The 20,453-nt window shown below is 37.5% G+C and overlaps 1 protein-coding gene across 3 annotated transcripts in view; it reads left to right on the top strand.

Annotated features, from left to right (window-relative positions):
- The first annotated feature begins 915 nt into the window (after nucleotides 1-915).
- Nucleotides 916-20,453, top strand: part of furinb (furin (paired basic amino acid cleaving enzyme) b) — a 77,869-nt gene continuing 58,331 nt past the window's right edge. For all 3 annotated transcript variants that reach the window (XM_043227609.1, XM_043227608.1, XM_043227607.1), the window contains exons 1-2: nucleotides 916-1,364; nucleotides 6,058-6,318. In XM_043227609.1, coding sequence (XP_043083544.1) covers nucleotides 6,151-6,318 — 168 coding nt within the window. In that variant the 5' untranslated portion in view covers nucleotides 916-1,364; nucleotides 6,058-6,150. The remainder of the gene's footprint in view (nucleotides 1,365-6,057; nucleotides 6,319-20,453) is intronic.

Raw genomic sequence — 20,453 nt, 5'->3', positions numbered from 1 at the left:
GTTATTATTGTTATTATTATTTATTCAATGTTATCAAAGAATAATAAATAATGTAACAAATGTATTGCTCATTGTTATTTAGGTCAATACATTAATAAAGTGATACAAGGTGATTGATTCTCATTATTTTAAAACTATTTTATTTTATTGTAAAACTAAAAAGCAATAAAAAAAATTTAATGACACCAATTTATGATTTCATTAATGGATTCCCCCTTAAATCCACCCTTTCAGTCCTAAACAAGAATGAAATTGTGGTGTAAATAAAGTATTATTTTTTATTATTATTATTATTATTTGTAGGAGCTGTAGGCTTAAGACGTGAACCTGTGCTGAATTTTATTTTATTTTTTTCGAAATGATGGAAGCAGGAACAAAATCAGCTTAGCAGGAGCTTGGTTCAGCGAGGATGAATCCTTGAAGGAAATTCCTATTTCATTTGTGATCTGCACGCTGCTGCTTTCAGAGTAAAGATATTGACAAAACTGTAAATGTAATATATGTCTTTCAAAGCAAACATTATGCTGATTACTTTCGCGTCTCCGCACTGAGAAGGACCCGGATGTAATCTGATTCATTCGCGGCAATGAAAATTCTGTCACAGTTTATTTATTATTTATTTACTATTATTCAACTTTCATTGTGTACATATGCTTTGAAAATGGACAGTTCCTAACATGAACAGTCTTGCGAAATGGTTTATTTTAAATTACTTATTTCTGGATTAACTGTTCAAGAACGTTAAAATAGCGTTAAATACGCGATGCATTTACTGCTAGCACTGTATTTAAAAGAGGTCTGTCAAATTTTAATTATGAACAGCGTGTCTGAATCCTACAGATGGAGCCCGTGAATCGCAGACGCCGAGCAGGCTCGTGCCATGACGTACTTCCTGGGAATTGTAGGCCATTTGTGATTACCGGGGATTTGTGTACGGATGTATTACGGAGCCCGTTATGTCTATAGAACAATAAAGAAGAGGCTATCGATGGCACGTGACACCACAGATGGGTTTTTTTGGCGAACCTTTCGATATTAAGTATACCGTGTAAACTGGCAGACGCGAGATTAATAAATAATTAAAGATAAAGGACTACAGGAAGACGCGCGCGCTGTTGAAAGTTTCATCGATCTGCGCGCTCTCGCCGCGTGATGCCGAGTTGAGTTCGCGGGGATCTCGCGGAACGGCGCGAACACTCCGTAACGGTTCCCCGGTGGATGTGCTTTAAATTTCTGTCGCGATCGGAGTTCATTTCGGAGCTGTAGTGTGAAATGTGAGCCCGTTACCGGATTCCGAGGCTGTGTTGAAGCGCAATGACAGCTCGGTTCGGGTTTGAGGAGGGGTCAGCGGTCTCGTTTCTAAGGTAAATGACAGTTCGTGTGTTTTGTCGTTGTTTTGTTTCATTAACGGAAAACTAAGGGGAAGTTAAAGAAAATAAAGTTTTTCCGTATTTCATTACTGTCGTATTAAGCTTTTACATTTTAGTCCAACTTCTGAGAGCAGTTTCTTAAAAAATAGCTTTGAATAATTCGTTTTTGACGGGTTTTTTATTATTTGCACAGCATACGTGTTTTCGATAAGTGACCGTTTATTTTTTTTCCCTCTGTTATAACGTTACACGCTGGTTCGAGGAAACCTAACTGTTGGGTGTATTATTTCGTAATATCAAAAATGTGACCAAAAGGGACTTCGTTCGAAAAAATTCGTTCAACCTGCTAATGTCGTTCCGGATCTTTCAGGCTTTTTTTTCACTCAGCACGTTAACGCGCAAACAGAATGACAGCATGGGTCACCGTTCACTTTCACTGCACCTGTTTTCCTTACGAATAAAACGAACAATAGCTGGAGGCTGTCGTTATTCCTCACGCCTCCTTTTGTTTTGTTCTTCTTTTCCCACGAAAGACAGGCACGTAATAATATTTTCAATTTTCTAAACGGACTCCAAATCCTCCGAAAGATTTATTGTCGTATTGCACGCCCAGCGTTTTCAGCATAATTGAATGATTTCTGTTGCTCTGACTGATTTACGGCGCACGTGAGTTCCGCGTGAACCGTATTAAAATTCATAGTGTTTAGTGCAGTAAATCTGGCCGCTGTGTTGATTCTTCATATGATGGCTGTGTGATGCTTCTTAACGAGTGTCAATCGTTATATTTATATTATATAGATATTACAAATGTCCTTGAACTTGCCTCGAAACATTCGTTTTTTTCGCAGGTTTGCTTATGAGACCTTGTTTACCCAAAGGACTTTTTGAACAGGCAGTGTGGTCATCTTCCGTACTGATCTTGACAAGAGAGGGAGAGAAAAAAAAGATAAACAGCGTATATGTGCGCTGTCTGTCTCCCTGTCTAATGAGTGACTAAGCACTTCGGTTCCTGCCCTCACAGAGCCATCATGGATCATTAAAGCTTTAGTAGTTGTAGTTGTGTTTGATGAGGAGTTATTAAGGCATAGTAATTACTGTTCTTTCTTCCCCAGAGAGCATGCTATAAAAATTTGGCCCTCCTAGCCAGCGTACAGTAGCATCGCCCGGGACGGCGCCTCTCTCAGGCATGCAATCTGTCAGATCCTCGGAGACGGCTAGATAATCTTTTTTTTTTCCCATTCGATTCAGGCCTTAACGGGTGCTCGGGGTCGTTAAAGATGAAAAATAAGTCATTCGAAGTGTTGAATGAAGATTGATGGCCGACCTCCAAAAAGATCCCGAAGTTCTGCGTGACTGACTTCGCGTTAATTTCAATGTCATTTTGGCTTCGTGACCTGTTCCTGAAGCATTGGGAATTACTAGTGTAATTTTTTGGTTCTAGGAAAGCTGTTGATAACCCAATTATTATCATTGTTTCTGGTCAGTGTTGCGGTTGCAACACAATTACCAGAATTCCCTCTGGCCTGGTTCCACGTTCTGCCTGTAAGCTGAAAAAAAGTGGTCTTCTGCCTTGTTTCCAGAGCGCAAAATAGCACAAAGACCTTGTCAGATCTAATAAAGAGAAGAAAAGACGAGCCACAAGCCTTGTTTTTTATACCAGAACAGCAGTTGACTTGAAATCAACAGCCTTTCTGTCACATCTTACATGAGCTGCCTTCTAAAGGTGAATCCTTCATTACCTCCTACGTTTATCCATTAGGAGAAGCTTTCACAAGTGGCTGCATTATTAAATTAGTCTTGTCGAGACAAGCGAAGATTGAATACGGGGGACGCTTAACCTGAATGGCAGTTACTTGACAGTGCTGAAAACGGCTTAGAGGTAGAAAATCATTTTCAGAGAGCTGACCTCTATTCCCTTACCTGACTCACAAACATATTTTAGCTGCTAATTGAACGAATCTTCTCAAAAACGTGTTTAATGAAATCTATTAATTGCTTTAAACCATCGATTAGGTTCGGATACGGCAGACGTCGCTTTTGCAGTTACAGTAAAATGTATGGGTACAGTATCTCTCTTTCTCTCTTCCACACTGTCTCTCATTTTCTGTGCTTGCGGAGGTGTGACATTCGCAGGTTCCATCAGTAAGACACACATGGTTTTCTCCTCTTTCCTCTCCAGCTCACTGCTCTGTGCCAGCCCTTAATGAGCTCTGTAATGCAGATTTTAGACGTGACGATTTGTTTGTTTCTTCAGCAGGCCTTTTACCAAGATACTCACTTCTTCCTACCAGGAGATGCTATTTAAATGCTAAACTGCATTGTAGCCGTCATACTCCGTGGAATAGTTTTGCTAATGGCATTCTGTTGTTTTTAAACCTTGTTTTAAGAGACATTGCGCAGGTTGGCCTTGTAATTTTAACACCGTTCCTAGACCTCGTGCATCACGCCTTTGCTTTGGATGGAAATACTATGAATTTGCACGCTTGCTGTCTTCGAAAGCACACGCCAGGCTTTATTGTTCATGCTCTGTTTTGTTGTAGAGGGCGTCAGGGGTTATATATCGAGTCCCGAGCCAAGCTTTGAGTCAGCAAGAACTGAGCTGTCTCTAAGGAGTTGCTCAACTCTCATGGGACTCCCTCTTGTCGTGCCGGAGAGCTTCTCTGATGGATGGCGCAATGCTTAAGCCACATGGTTATCATACCAATGTATATGGTGTCAAACCTTGTATTAAACACCTACTGTCTTTCCCTGACCATAAGTGCTGTTCCAAAATTGGTCTTCTGGTAGAAACAGGATTCATTATAAAAGGGCATTATAAAAGTAAGTGTACGCTCACACACAGTTTGAGGGTAGTATGAAAGTTTTATTTTATTTATTTTATTTTTTTTAAAGAAAACTGGTACTCCTGTACAGCAGTGATTCATTAGTTTGATCAAAAGTAACAGTATAATTTAGAGGTGACCCGAATAGTCAAATACTCAATGCTTTGTTGGGATAAGCCTGATTCAACTAGCAATCTTAATATTTGAAAAAAAATATCAAGGCTCATGCCATTTTTGTTATATAGTGGTGCTCAATGTTCACATAAAACTACCATTTTTTTTCCAAATAAAGTAATATACAGCATATTATAATAAAGCTGTAAGTAAGAATGTGAAAAGAAAGAAGCTTTTAATAAATACACGTAAATAAATCCGACCAACCCCATGACATTTAAGTTTCATTTTTCCTGATTCGTAGCCGTCAGGAGTGTCGTGAAGGCAGGGATTTAAATCTTTAACAAGACTCAGTTGACACAGGCAGAGTGAAAGACTGAGTTGTTTTCGTTCAGGTAGGGTACAAAATTTCTAAACATTTCAGCTGGTTTCAATTTGATTCTTGGATGCTGTGAAACCCTTTAATTATAAAAAAAAAGCTTAATGAGATCATAAGACAAGATACAGCTTCACATATTTAGGTGATCCCGTGGAGCTTAATGTGGCAGGTTTTAAATTAGTTTTCTTTGATATTTGTTAATTTCCTCTCAAAATCTCTATATAGTGAATACTTGAATACTTCTTGCATCTGTTGATTTCATCTTATGAGTTTAATATTTGGTTTTAATTAGTGCAAATGTTCGGTTTCATCAGCTCTGATAAGTAATAAACATTGTGCAGCCGACCAACGTGAACTATCTATTGATCGAAATATAATACATATATATATATTTTTTTTACCTGTGTTAACGACAGTATTTATGACTATTGAATGTAATGTAATGTAATGCCATGCCACTGCTCCCAAACATAATTCATCTATCAGCGGTATTCTGAAATTTGTGATTGACTATATAAATTCTTAGACAGGGACATCCCTATGATTCACGTTTGAAATGAGTTCTGTTCTGAAATAAGTCTTACCCTTTCCAAAAAAATATTAAGTAACTCGATAATTTGAAGAAATATTAATTGAGCAGCAAATTAGAATATTAGATTGATTTCTTGATTGATTGTGTGATACAAAAGCCTTGAGGGTTGTTTCATACCTATATAAAATTTAAAATAAAGTTTGTTATAACATAATTACATTTTTAGGTGAACTATGCCTTTAAGTTTTCAGTAAGAATTTATTAAAATTTCCATCTGTATCTCACACACAGCTATTACTTGGCTTCAAAAGATTTGTGATAGAGATTACACCACTTTTATAGTACTTTCATAGCGCTTTTATGCCGTTTTGATATATGAAAGCTTCAGTTTCTCATGTAATTACATAAAAGAGCATAGGAAACTCTCCAAATTTTAGTTTTACAGAAGAAACAAAGTCTTACAGGTTTAGACGACACGTGGCGTAAATAAATGACAGGATTTGAACTATTCCTCTGAAACAAGCAACATTGACAGGAGATAGATTTTATGCCCTGTTTTGAAAACTTGCTCTAGATACAAGCACATAGAAAGTGGGTACAAGTGAAACACACAGCCTTCTCCTTGTCCTACAAAGCGTTGTTTGTATCCCAGTTTCCCTTGGTGTAACGCTATCAATAGCACTCAAGACACCTTTATGAAAATTTATGACTCGCCACGGTCCCTCAGAGAATGTTTTCTGACAGAACAGTTATGTTTAGATAACCTGAGCTTTATAGAAAACGATGAGCCTCTTGGCGCGCTAGTATTTCTTTCCTGACACTCTGTCTTATCTTCTCTAGGTCATTACAGTGCTGAATTCACAGTGCAGCCCACAGATGCATTAGAAAACAAACTTCATCACCAGAAGGCTCGGAGACGAAGCACTCCTGTTCATGGAGGGCCGCTGGACCCTGCTGCCGTTTCTGGGGGCGTACCTGGTCCTCCTTGGCTTGATTACAGGCCAAGGCATCTACACCAACACGTGGGCCGTCCACATTGAAGGGGGAGCTGAGGAGGCTGAGAGGATTGCGCGCAAACATGGTTTCATCAGTCACGGGCAGGTGAGCGGTATCAGGGCTTTATCAAAGATTTATCTCTCGTATCTTGTGGGAGTTGCTACATTGTGTATGTGGACATAATGCTGCATGAGGCTTGCAGTGATGTTCTAGCGTATCATTCACCTTCTTGCTGTCGAGCTCTGTTGCTTTACACAAGAGGAAGACAGATTTGCACAAACACCAAACACTCACCCACACACGCATACATCGCACAATCGCCGGGGCCCCTATACGAGACGTCCTTGTAGATGCTTGTCGAGTCGCCTTTCCCCAGTGTCTGTCACTGTTCAATTCATTAAGATGGAGATGCGTCAGCTGTGATTGGGGAAATTAATTTCGGCTTATGTTGTATTCTTTTTTCCCCGCAGCTCGCATTGTCTCGTTTGTTTTGCCAGATGTTCTCTCTTCTGTTGTTATGGCATTAAACGCTTAGCTGGGAGACGAAAAGCAGGAATGTATCTGACAGCTGAAACATTGTATGTGAATTAATCCCTGTGAGTGCAATGCCCTCTGAGCTCGCTGTGAGGAGTCTGTGAATAGCACGTGTGTGGGAGGACAGGAGTGGAAAGAGCTGCCAAAATGAAGCTCTCCTCTCTTCTCCTTTCTTCTCCTCCTCTCCTCGCTCCTCACCTCTCACATTTACCCTACTGTAAATCAAACTGTAAACACTAGACACTTTTAACCCTGCTTTAAAACCAGAACATAACACATCTATCCTCAGTCAAGTGTCTCTTTTCTAATATAAACTCACAGACCCGAACAAATGAAGTCGCTCAATTTCGACCGATACAAACCAGCGATTCTGATGCACGCATCGCAGACATCCATTATTAAGGAGATAATAAGCTGGAGGGGGGCAGCGTTAGATAATTCAGTTTTAATTCCTTTGTTTATGCAGTGTCAGAAGTCAACCAAACACATTAAAATAACTATTCTCGTGGAACCTCAATTATTCCTCTGATCGCAAGTCACGATATTGTACTTTAATGGCATATGTTATGTGAAAAGCAGAAATATATGTGTCGGATCAGTGGGAAAGGTACTCACTAACTGAAGCCAGTTTATGTAAAAATGTCAATTTTATGAATTTTACAGAAGTTTATGTAAGGTTTGTGTGCGTGTGGATGACAGGAGCAAGTGAAAATGAATGTGTAATTGGTTCTTGAGACCTTTATATTATGGTCAATCTAGCTCAAGAGTACTTTATTAAAAACAATATTTGCATTTTCTGATTTAGAAATGCCGTTTATTACTTCATCATGTCTTGCTTGTCCTTGTCCTATTTAAATTAATACTGAATATGAAAAAAAAAAATCTGGAACCAAAAAGTATATTAAAAGTTTTTGCTATATTACAAAAAAATGCATTCATTCTCAGTTACAGCATCGAACTCCGATTGTTCAAAATCAAAACAATCTTGAGCAAACATAGTTTATAATAATAGTAATATAGTTTATTAATAATGATATACTTTTCCTTTTTTTCAAAATAGGAAAGAGCATGCATTACCGAGCGCTAAATATATGTAATGTCTATTTCACTTATACCAGAGGGCACACTCATGCGCAAACTTCACATATGCCTCACAGAAGGAAAAGAATTTAGGGTTTTCCAGGAAATCCCAAATATGGGCAAACACATCCAACTAGTACTGTAATTGAATAAACAGAAGATAGAAACGCTTTAAAAATGATCAATCATGAAGACATTAAACACACAACGTGATAATATACAGTTTATCTGTGTTCTTCAAGCGAGCTCTGGTATTACATTTTCATAATAATAAAGTATATTTATAATCCAAGTGTAAACAAGATCGAGCAGCATTTGCTACTGTGCATGTATATATTTAATCACAAATCACACTGGCTAATATTTGCAGTGCTGCCTACTGCAGATTACAATAAAATACATTGAACTTTTTAGCACGATGCAGGTCAAAACATTAATGCAGATGGGCCGGATGTTAAGTACCCCTCATCTAGCTCCTAGAAGAGTACCACAGGTATAGTTTATATAGCCATGTTCTCATTGTCACACAGTTTATATAGTTCTAGTTTCTGTGTTTGTTTGATTGAAACCTTGCTTGCTTTAAGTAAATAAAAATATGCTTTTTCAATATTTGTCTTCATATTTCTTTAAAGCTGCAATTTGTAACATTTCGGCAGCCATGGTTTTTTCCTCTTTTTTTGATTTTGAACACAAAAAAATTTCGGACTGCAACTTATAATACTTATTATATAATACTATAATACTATTGTTTTAATATTTTACTACTACCTTGTTTACCATCAAAATACTTCTTTGTAGATTCAACAAATATGATTTCAGCTTTTTTTTACATTTAATTGAATCTATATTTAGGTCATTCTTAACATTTTATTGTAGGTATGTGAATGCTGTTAAATGAAAAACGTAAGCGTAGAGCCCTGTCAGATGGCATATCAACAAACTCACGAAGTTTGATTTAAACAGCTTGAGAATGTTCTACTCCATCCTTGTTTAAAAAAAAAAAAAAAAAAAAAAGCTTGCGTTGTGATAGACCGTTGTGTGTATGTGCATATCTTATGTTTGCATGGAATTCCTGGCGTTCATTAGTGTTGCATAATGAACAAGCTCTCCCTGCATCTCCATTGATTTACGCCTGACACTGACCTGTCAATCAAACACGGGACACTTTCACACCCAGCACGGCGGATTGATTTTTCATTATTCATTTCAGACTCTCAGACAGATTGTGAGAGTCCTTGAAGGATCCCTGTGTTCTGAGTTGAATTTTTGATGCCATATGGTGCTTTCTCTCGTCTTCCTCTCTCTCCTCTCCATTTGATGTTATTTTTTTCTGCTCAGAAAATGTGACTTGAGCTGAGAGCTTTGCGATGCGGGTCTCTGGGTAAGGAGGCGTGGCTCGCTAATCCAAAGCGCTGCTGCTGCGGCCTTGTCTTGGCGTGGAGCTTCCTTGCAGCCATCCACCGCAAATCCTACGCCGGTGAAATCATATCGCTTCAAAAATGCGTTATATTGAGAGACGAACAGAAAGTGAGAGACTGAGATGAAAAGTAGCGAGACTGTGAAAATGGTAAGAGAAAAAGTAGCAAAAGAGAACAGATGAAAGCGATAAAATGATTCAGGGAGAGCTGAGCAGTAAGACTCTGAGATGACAGGAAAGTTGAGCAACAAATGTTTGAATGGAGCGGATGGTGGATAAAAATGGCTAAAAAATGGACAGGATAGGAAGACGAAGATAAGAGACATAGACCAAAATACTGCAAGAAGTCAGAGCATTGCAGAACATTTTAGAACTTTTGATTTACTGAGTTCCAACCAATTGACCGTTCGCTGTGAGCTTGATTGACAGGTGATCGGACCAATTAGAATGTGTATATTGCTTGCCGCCGCTGCTATCTGCCATTTTGTCTGACACCTACAGCGGTCTCCATAGAAATCTATGTTAAGACAGGGTGAAAAAATGTGCATAGGGTCAAGCTGTGCTGTTCCTGGGTACCGCAGTAACGGTAATAAGCTAAGGAATTCCTTTAAAGTACTTGTTTTACATACCAAAAAACACGTCATGACCGGCACTGTATGCATGGATTTTCAGCGCTGTAGTTAAATACTTAAAGAATTTGTGATATATAATATATAATAATGATAATAATGATAATAATAATAATTCTGTGGACAAAATCTTGTGAACTTCTCCCTGTTCAGGATCTGTTTATGCAGATGTGTGTCCTGTTTCATGGGTAAAAGAAGGATAGAAAGTAGCCTATTTGTAATTGTTTTTTTTTTTTAATGTAAAAATTCTGATTACAGTATAAGTACACTACACAGAGAACAGTACAAAAAACTAATGCAATTCATCACTCTTTAAATTAGTTTTTACACCCTTTTCCTGCATCATGCCTGGTTAGGACACATTGTAACACAAAATACAACTGTTTTCGTACTCTGTTAGTCTGTAGTATCTGTGTTCTTTCAGTGTCACCCCTGAGGCTCAGTGTGAGCACAAAACAGTGATTAAGGCTGACAAAAGTGACATCAGGTCAACAAATGATCCGTCCTAAATGACAGAAGACACCTTATTCATCTCTGAAAGCGCCTGTCACTCTCCACGGAAGAACGATGGGACGCATGAGACATTTATCCAAGCCCATAATTACTTGATTGCCTGGCCGAAATCCTGCAGGGAGGGCTTCGGCCTGCACTTAGGTGTGAACGGATGGATAGATGAAGATAAAAGGAGCGGGAGCAGAGCTTAAATGTCATGTTTCTAGAGCTGTCATCCCTCAGAGCAATAGGATGTTCCTAGGAGGAGGTGGAGGAAGGTAAAGGGGACCGGGGGGAGTGAGACTGAGCTCCACATGCTCTCACGCTGGAGGCTGTGAATGTCACTGAACAGGTGAAGAGTGGGTGCATGCGTTGTCTCTTAAGCATGCTTTCAACACCTTACCAAGCCCTGGCCATAACTAAAGTGGAGTTTCTGCCATGCAGGTAATTTTACAATTCACTTAAACACATCTTGACCTGTTCCCTGTCATTTCCACAACCAATTTAAGAGCTGTCACAAGCGCGTATATGCTGATTCACAGTATAACACAAGCCGAACAGGCTGTTATAAGTCACATTGACTTTCCCAACTTCCTGACTACTAGACATTTTGAGGGCCTCCCACTGTCCACACACCTGCCACTTTTCACCACCATTATTGTAACGAGCATACCTGAGGAACGTGGATGTTCAGATGGGGAATGAGAAGAGAGAGAAAAAAAGGAACAACTGGTTCTTATCACCGCAACTAAAAGGTATGAGTTTAGGGAGCAGTTCAGGAAAATGAATCCTCAACCTGAGAGTTGTGAACAGCTGCTGAACCCATTCAGTGGAAAAGAGATGAAATAATTAGCAGTGGAGAAATGCCATATGCTCTAGTTTTGCATTAGCGTTGTGCATGGCTGTAGCTTTAGAAAGCACAGACACCTTCTTTGTCTTAAAGGTCAGTAGTCATTTAGCAGATCCTTTTATCTGAAGTGACTTGCTGCACATAAAAATTAAAAAAATTGATAAAATGCTGCACCTCCGAAGGGTTTTACCCACTACATTTTGATTATCTACTTCTTGAGAAACCTGCAAGCTATACATCTGCCACTTCACTTCTTTTCCCCAAAAAGCATTTGATTATATTTCTAGTACCCTTTAAGTATTCCACTTTCTCATTGGGCTAAACCAAAGACTGTGGCGCTGAATGCTGAGGGCATTGTTTCAGAGAAGAGGAGGGTTGGGGATTTGCATTTGGAAGAGGATTCTAGCATTTGTGAGGGTTTAATTTGGGATTTGAGCAGCTTTCTTTGTCCCAAATGCAGTTGGTGTTGTTTTTGCGTTGTGCTTCGTTTATGTCGCGAGTGTGTGCGTGAATAACGGCTTAGCAGGCAGCTGATCAGCACACTTCAGTGACGCATTTCTCCCATCTCTCCCCACCTCTCTGCGTCTGCACACAAAAACATTCGTGATTGCTCCCATCGCTGAGCATAGCTCTCAAAGGCCTCTCTACGCTTATAGCTGCTGGTGGGGAAAATGGTGGCTGGTGTATTGTGGGCTGATTGCATTTGCCATAGTGCCTTGATATCATTGTCTTCTGTTTGTTTAGAATGGGACAGGTCCTTGGGATTGGGTACACAGAGCAAGTCTTTGGTTTCTAGGGTTCTGAGAGTGGTGTAAACTCCTGTTACGTCCCCCTCATGTATCTCTCCTCCCGTATTGATTCTTAGCATTTGGATGAACACACCAGTACACTTAAGACCCAAAAGGGAGCATTTATTTGGTGCAAAAAAGACTAAAGAAAAAGGTTTATGTGATGTTAAAAGATTCTCAAAATGCTCAGGCTTGGTTTGAAAATATAAAGTGTTTGAAACAACCGCTGTGAAGCAGATGTAATCTAAATAGCTTTATTATAACCTATCGAAAACAGTACTGTGTGTCCAGCAGGGAAAATGATAAGATCTCAAATTAGAAGAGTTATTAACTGTTTTAATGAAAATGTGGAATTTTGGCAGCTTTAAAAAATGTTTTTGCTAAACGCAAGTTAAGCTCTGGCGATTTTAGCATCTCTAGCTTGCTCTTGATTACCAGAGAAAATAATTCCCACCACAGTTTGTCAAAACAAACAGAAAATGTTTTAGTGGAGGTCTGTGGTGCGATCTTTGTATGTTTGCTTCACAGACAGTGTTTGTAAAAAAAAAAAAAAATATATATATATATATATTTAAAATATATATATATATATATATATATATATATATATATATATATATATATATATATATAACAGCTAAATCTTTGCATAAATTGTTTGAATTTGATTAGTAATCAATATTGTTTCATTCAGCACATTTTGATATTTTAGTTTATTGTGGTAGTTCAATTCTGTTGTTATTTGCATATTCATCCTCTTTTAACTCTATGGCACACAGAAGATATTTTGAAAATCTCTTTTTGGCTAAATTATTTATTTAATAGCATATACTCTTTCTCTTTTTGTTACCAGTTGCTCACATTAAACATTTAAACATATTCCTTCATCTAAATACAACTTGCTTCGTCTCTGAAACAACTTACTTTTGTATCCTCACCATTTATTATTCAACTGTATATTTCCAGCACACCATTTGTCATGCAACATCAATTACTATAAAAAAAAACAAAAAACTTTTTTACAATTCAATTAATGTTGGAAAAAATTGCCAAGTTGAACGTTTCATGCACACTGTAATTTAGTATATAGATGTAGGTTATTGCAGTAATTAGTTAATTAATTTTAATTTAATTTATTTAGTGGCTCGTCATAATATCAGAGCTTTGACTTTGTTGAATAAATTGAAGCACTGCACGTTTAAAAATCGAAACCCGGTTACTGTGTTTCTGAGGGAAACTGACTTGTGAGCATAGAGCTGCTTTGTGTACAGCCATTACCAGGGAAACCACTGATTCAACAACGCCTCCTACTGGCAGAGAATGAATTTGCATATTTGTATACATATATATTTCCTGTGGGGAAAGTGCCACCACACATAGAAAAACTATCAATCAATCACTTTTATTTATGTAGCGTTTTAACAGTGCAGATTGTGTCACAACACTGAACAGTATCATATAGGAGCATAGAGTGATAGTAATGTAGAATGACAAGATTAATGACACTTATTTTTTGTATTCAGTGCAGATACAGTCTGTGTAATCAAATCGACGATAATTGCTAGAACCGCTAGAAATTAAGTGTCCCCCTCAAAAAACTGCATTGCATATCATTCATTTTACTGTAAAGTTGTTTTTCCTGTCCTCATGTTGACACCCACATTTCTTTAATCTAAGTCAATTAACAGTCCCCACATGCACACACTTCTCCTTCAAATCTCATCATCATTCACATATACAGATCTTTAATGACGAACTCTTACTGCCTGGCTGTCTGTTTCTTTCCTCTACTCTCTTTCTATATACCTGCTGCCAAAATACTTCCAAAGGTTTTTCTCTCTGCCAACTTTTCAGAAATCATTACTCTGAGATGGCTAGAGAGCTAGGAAAAAGTTGGACACCCTCCTCAAGGCTTTTAGTGCACTAAGAAAGAAATGCATATTGATGGACCAGCTCTGCAGTCACAAACACACACATCCACTCGTAGACAGAGCCACGACGAGACAATATCTGAAAAGTCACGTCTATATGACAGCATGAGTGTTGAAATGCAATCAGAGGTTTGTCGAGACAGCTTAGAACACAAATTTACCACAGATACCTACGACAGACACAATCAAGTGCAAACAAACACACAGGAATTGCAGAAATAGAACACTTTTTCATGACACTTGAACTTCACTTAACTTTACCCGTATCTTCCACTGTGTTAAAAATAATGTAGTGGATCAGTTTCAGCTTTTAATTGGTAAGCAAACCAGATGATTCTTTGGGCTAAGCATATTTAAATGTGAACAAGTGTATTTACATATGCAGAAGTGAAGTGTTGATATTAGCGATGGCGTAGAGGAGTTAATATGCCAATAAACACACCTTCTGTTCTATTCTGTTGCGCTTCATTTATCTGTTTCTGAAGCAAGAACACGTCCTCTGTTAAAGGCCCCTTAGCCTGCTGCATTCTCTCTCAGCATCTGATCCTTCCTGGCAGACTGGTAATAGAGGAGAATACAGGATTGCGCTGTTTGTTGCAGGGTCGGTGAGAAAGTTTGCTTTGATCTGGTGCCGTGACCCGGAGCTTTCACCGCTTTTCAAGTCTGGCTTTTTGACACAGTTCACAGCTGATTTCAAGAGCATTTGTTGATTTGAGATGTTGAGGGGTACGAGATGAAGACATGTTAATTTTTAAGACTAATTATCCATCAGCCTCAAACGGCACTTCCTCTAATCTTTAGACGATTCATCTGTTTTGTGTAGCCCGGAGCACTTGAGAGAAAACTTTTAGTTACAAAGCGCCTGATGAAAAAGTTCTCCTTTTGCCAGCTCTGACAAGGAGATGAGAATCTGTCTTACAGCAGGAGACGATACTGTCTGAAGTTTTGCAGGAGGTCGATTGGAGATTGATACGATCAGCAGAGATGGTGGAACTTGAAATATCAAGTCTAGCTGGCTCAGTGTGACTCAAGGGAGTCAGTGTGGAGGAAAGAAAGCGAGAGCACTTATGCAGTGATTGTGTGTGTGTGTGTGTGTGTGCTCAACTTCTTTGAGCTGTCCAGCATCAGCTGGGCAATTATAGGGTCTGAAAGCATTTTCACTTCTGTTGTGAAATATAACAGGTCACCGAAGGGAGAATTCAGTAAACAGTCAAGCTGCCTTTGCATGCAGAGTTTCAGCTACCTAGCATTTCGAACCTATCCTCAAGATTGTGGTGATTTATTTATTTTTTTTCCCCTCTCGTGTTTGCCGTTACCCGAGTTGCATGATTTCTTTAGTCAGTTGCTTGCTAAAGCACCGCAAAATACGCTATTTGGTCACAATTCATTTTTAATTCCCCACAGACAGCAGTACAGTGTAGTTTCTACATTCAGAGCAGAGATTTGACTTGGAATGTGCACTCTGAATTTATTTCCCATAAATAATACAGCGAACCAAAGCGACTGGAAACTCTGTATGTCTTCACACCGTGATGTCCTGATCAAGCAGCAGCATCATTTGCTTGGCAGCAGTTAGATTTCAGACTTGAAAAGGAATAAATGCATTTCAACGCTTTCAAGATTATTTCTTAAACACAGCACAAAAAGATCAGGGTTTTATTAATAAGCAGTTAATAAAAATCTTCTGTCACCTGTTGTTTGTTTCCAGCCCGCTTCATCTTTTTTGTTTGCCTTGTCACTTGACTGCACCTTTCTCCAAAGAGAACTGTCAGAAAAGAAAAGATTTCCATCAAGCAGTCTGTCACTCTCCCTTCCCTATCGCCCATCTTCGCTCATTCTATTACATGTATCTCTCTCCGTACCGGCGTTTTGCAATAAAAGGAGATGAATGTCTCTCATTCTTCTCTGTTGTATCGTTATTTCCATAATTCACGGTACAGATAGAGCTGTTCTGGGTGAGTGAATCACAGCAGAGTGGGGTGGCAATGAATATTCATAAGGCCACTGAAGGCTCTCTTAGCCAACCAACAGGGACTGCTCGTCACTTTCAACTCACGTGCCACCGCCCGGCATTGTTTGTTGCGAGCTGGGATGATGTCATGATCCTTCACTGTCTAGTGACATTTTCTTTTTCTAGTGGGCTTGCTGAATTCAATTAATTCATCTAGATCATTTTTTATTTCCTCTTTTGAGGTTTATTTTTATTATTATTACTACTACTATTAAAGGATTACTCGACCCCAAAATAAAAATGTTGTCAATAACCATTTAGCCCCATGCCGTTCCAGACCCAAGCTTCCTTCGTCCTTGGTTCATAAAATGCAGATTGAACCACTGATGGCAGATGGACTATTTGAACTTTTCTGGACAGTCAAAAGTTTTCATCCAAAATATCTTAAATTGTGTTGCGAAGACAAATTAAGCTTTTACGGGTTTGGAACGACACGAGGGTAAGTCATTGTTAACAGAATTTTCATTGTAGGATAGAGTAACCCTTTAAGTATAATTATAATACAATTACTGATGGATAGTAGGTCATGCTCTCAATGCTATGCAGCTCGTTTCTCATTTTATTCTATTCATACTTTTTCAGTTTAGTGAAGCAGTCAGTAAAGATACAGGCATCACTAAATGTAAATGTTGCAGTTGGTAGTGAATATTAAGTGAAGTAAGTGGATTCAGCAACCAATTAAAAGTTCTTCCAATTATAATTAGTTTGGCTAATTCGAAGTATAAGCCTGTCAACTGTTTATTTTATCATTATGTGTATATATATATATATATATATATATATATATATATATATATATATATATATATATATATATATATATATATATATATATATATATATATATATATATATATATATATAGAGGTTTTGTGAAAAGGTATAGTTATAGAAAATGATATATTTTTAGAAATAACAATAAAGCAGATTAAATGGGCATAATTTCTTTACTGTGAACTAGCCTACTAGTTATTAAGAAATTCCATATGTATGTATGTTGCATTGCACATCTCCATTTCGCTGAATACTTAAGATCGACAAACACAATAATTACCTGTTAAATTAGTTTGCCTAGAATAAATTTAATTTCAGTAACACAGTCAGGATTATGAAAAAGGATTTGCATAATACCTGGTTTTGAAAAGAAATGAGATTCTTCACATTTGTTTTGGAAATGTTACCAAACACCTCTATATATTCTTTCCCTAATGCACTCTGCTCAAATTGTTCTTGCCTCTGATATTTCTCAGGGGTTAACGTTATTTAATCTTAGCCATCTCTACGGACTGAAATCAAATCAGCACAACGTTCTGTTCGTTTAAGAAAGTCTTTTTAGAAGCTGAGCATTGGATTTCTCTTCGTGTAACTCTGGCGAATGAAACCTCCACATAGTCAGTATTGATTTCTTGACACTTGACAATCACAACTCTAAATCAACATTTATCTAAGCAACCTTCTCCCAGAGGGAGATCCCTCTCTCTCCGGCTGATTTGTGCTTTTTTCCGCCCTCATATTGGATGAGGGATTTTGGGAAAAGCCAGTTACAGCCACAGCGTGCAGCATCCTTCATCTTTTTTGCTCTTAAAAATGTTGTAGTCAGGAATTTATAACAAGGTGGTTCGGTTGCGAGCTTCTCGTGCCAAAGTGCATCCTGTTATGCTCATTTCTGCGTGTTCATTTAGAATTTTAGGTGCAGTGGCACCACGCCCCGTCTGGAGCGCTTGGGTACCATTTGTCTTCAGTGACGGATTTATGTATCCCAGGCTTGTTATTTGAACAATATGTGCAAACACACACACAGGATGCCCACATGGTGGAAATGTCCTTGGTTAACAATGTGAAGTGAGTATGTCTGATTATGGGGTATTTTTCTGCCTTTGTAAAGGAGTTCCTCACAGGAGATGGCTAAATAATTACTCCCCCACTGCTTCTGTTGTCTGCACAGCACTTTCTTTTTTCTGCTTTCACTGTATTTCTGCTCACTTCTCTTTCTTTTCTGCTTCACATTAATTTGTTATTCTTTTCTATACAGCTTTGTGATTATTTTCAGACTTTTGAAACAGTCGAAATGGACAGCGGAATGGGTATCGGCGATTACGTATAAATTTCCATTATTTTTCAGACAGAATTGAACATAATTGACTGAAATGGCTTAGAATTGATCAAACGAACCATGTTTTTCATTCAAACCACCATTATCAAAGAAGACAGAAGAAGAATTAAATAATTAAATAATGTAACTATATACACCTACCCTTTAAACGTTTGAGGTACGATTTTTTTTTTAAGTTTTTAAAAAAAGTGTCTTTCCAAGGCTGATTAAAAAAAACTGTATTATTAAGAAATATTATTAGAATTTCTAAAATAATTATTTTCAGTTTTAATTTTAGTTTCAATTTTATTTTCTGTTTGAAAGTGTAATTTATATGAGTGTGTGTGTGTGTGTTGTGATTTAGTGTTTCAACAGCTTCTGTGTTCATTGTCACGTTTTCCTTCAGAAATTATCCTAATAAGCTATTTGGTGGTCAAGAAACATTTTATTATTATCAGTGATATAAACTGTGGTGTTGCTCAGTATTTTTGTAGAAATTGTGATAATTCAATTGTGAAATTTGAATAAAAAGAACAGCATTTATTCCAACAGAAATCTTTTTGGTCATTATACACTTCTTTTTAACGCATGCTTCCTAGATAGAAGATTTTATTATAATTAATTTTGTTTAATAATAATTTTAATAATAGTAATAATAACTATAGGAATCAATAATGTATATTTGCTTTAAATAAAATACTATTATAAAATATATATTGAATATTGTAATATAATATTTATCCTATCACACTGTACTACTCCAAAATAACTTCTTATTTTAAATAAATAGCTGATTTTGTCAGCTAGATGGACAAAGAGAGAGAGAGAGAAATGTTGTTGCACATACCCTGAAGAAAGCACCCCTGAAGGGTGAGGCATCTCGCTCAGGGGCTCAACAGCAGAGGTTAGAGAAACTGCCCCAAGCTGCCTTTGAATAGGGATCTTCATTCATGCTACAGTGATCCTGCTGCAAAGACACTCACCCCATGTTTCAAGCTTGAAAAGAAAACACGAACATGCCTCTCGTCTGTCCATGCTGTTTTTCTGGACCGATGAATGTGTCATTTTTTTTTACATTTTTTTTTTTTACGAATATACAGAAAACATGTCTGATCTTTCAAGTCTATTTCTTTTCACACTGTCAACTGTATACTTACGACAGAGAAAGTCTCCATAGAAACATGAAGTGTTAGAGGACGTTTTCAGTCTTATTACAGCTCAGCCATGTGAGAAATCCCTCCAGAGCCGTCGTCTCTCAACTACAGCAGTGTTTCACAGAGACAGAAAGACTGAAATAAATGCACCGGCTAGTTATTATAGTCATTACCTCTGCTCTAAAAGCGCTCACGATAAGCACCGAAGCTTCAGGGAAGATGTTACAAAGAAAAAGTCTTTTTGAAATCGAGGTTGGAGTGTTGCATATTTTTTTTTTCACTCTGAAATGTCCACAGGCACAAAGGATAGATTTCATGCTAAGCAAAAGTTAGTGTCGTAATGATTTCACAAACATTGCATGGAGGAAGAGCTTTGCAGGGCATATTCTAAAGCCTGACGTTCATCTCATATTTTATTTGCATGAGCTCCCAGAGAAACATAATGGTTATTTGCTGTTTTTCAAACGTCACATCTCAGAAAATCTCATGGGCCGCTTGGCTTTAAACATCTCAAAGATATATAAATATATATATGTATATATTTTTTTTTTTTTTTCCCCTTTTTAAAAGCAGTTAGCTTCAAACAGAGATCTGAGATCTGATTTATGACTGTAATGTTCAGTTCTGGTTTATCTCAGCTGTCATTGTCACCTCCTTCTCTTAGCAGTGTATGAATTTGAAATTATGACCTGATCCATATCTGGACCTCTTTTGAGAAACCACATTGCACTATCCTAGTATCCAATTCACAATATATATATATATATATATATATCATATTTAGAGCTGAACAATAATTTAATATCAATACGTATCACAATGTAATTATTTTCAATAACGGTGATAAGATGTTTAAACACATTTCCAATATTTTGATATGCATTACTCATTTGCCATGTTTTTGGTGTTTGACTTCATTGAATAAACATGAGCACTGCATGTTTCAAAATCAAAATGCAGCCCGGGTGTTAATATGAATTTATCTCTGAAGGGAACCAACTGTCTACAGAAAAGTTTTGGAAGACATTTTAATTTTTAACTGATAAAGTAGTGTTCATGATTTGATTACAGCTATTACTGGATAAGCTGCTAGTTTTAACACTCAGCGCCTCCTGCTGGCAGAGAATGAGTTTGCATTTTCAATAAGCCCTTCTTCAAGAGCATTTTTCAGTTTTTGTAAATTTTTTTGTCTGCAGTGACTTGGAGCACTTTTATACAGTTTTTTTACCATTTATTTAAATTTCAATGAAAATCACGTTTCA

The sequence above is a fragment of the Puntigrus tetrazona genome, chromosome 25 (genome assembly GCF_018831695.1).
Source record: "Puntigrus tetrazona isolate hp1 chromosome 25, ASM1883169v1, whole genome shotgun sequence".
Lineage (NCBI taxonomy): Eukaryota > Metazoa > Chordata > Actinopteri > Cypriniformes > Cyprinidae > Puntigrus > Puntigrus tetrazona.
Note: the sequence above shows the minus strand (reverse complement) of the source record. Positions and strands in the feature narration are given on the sequence as shown.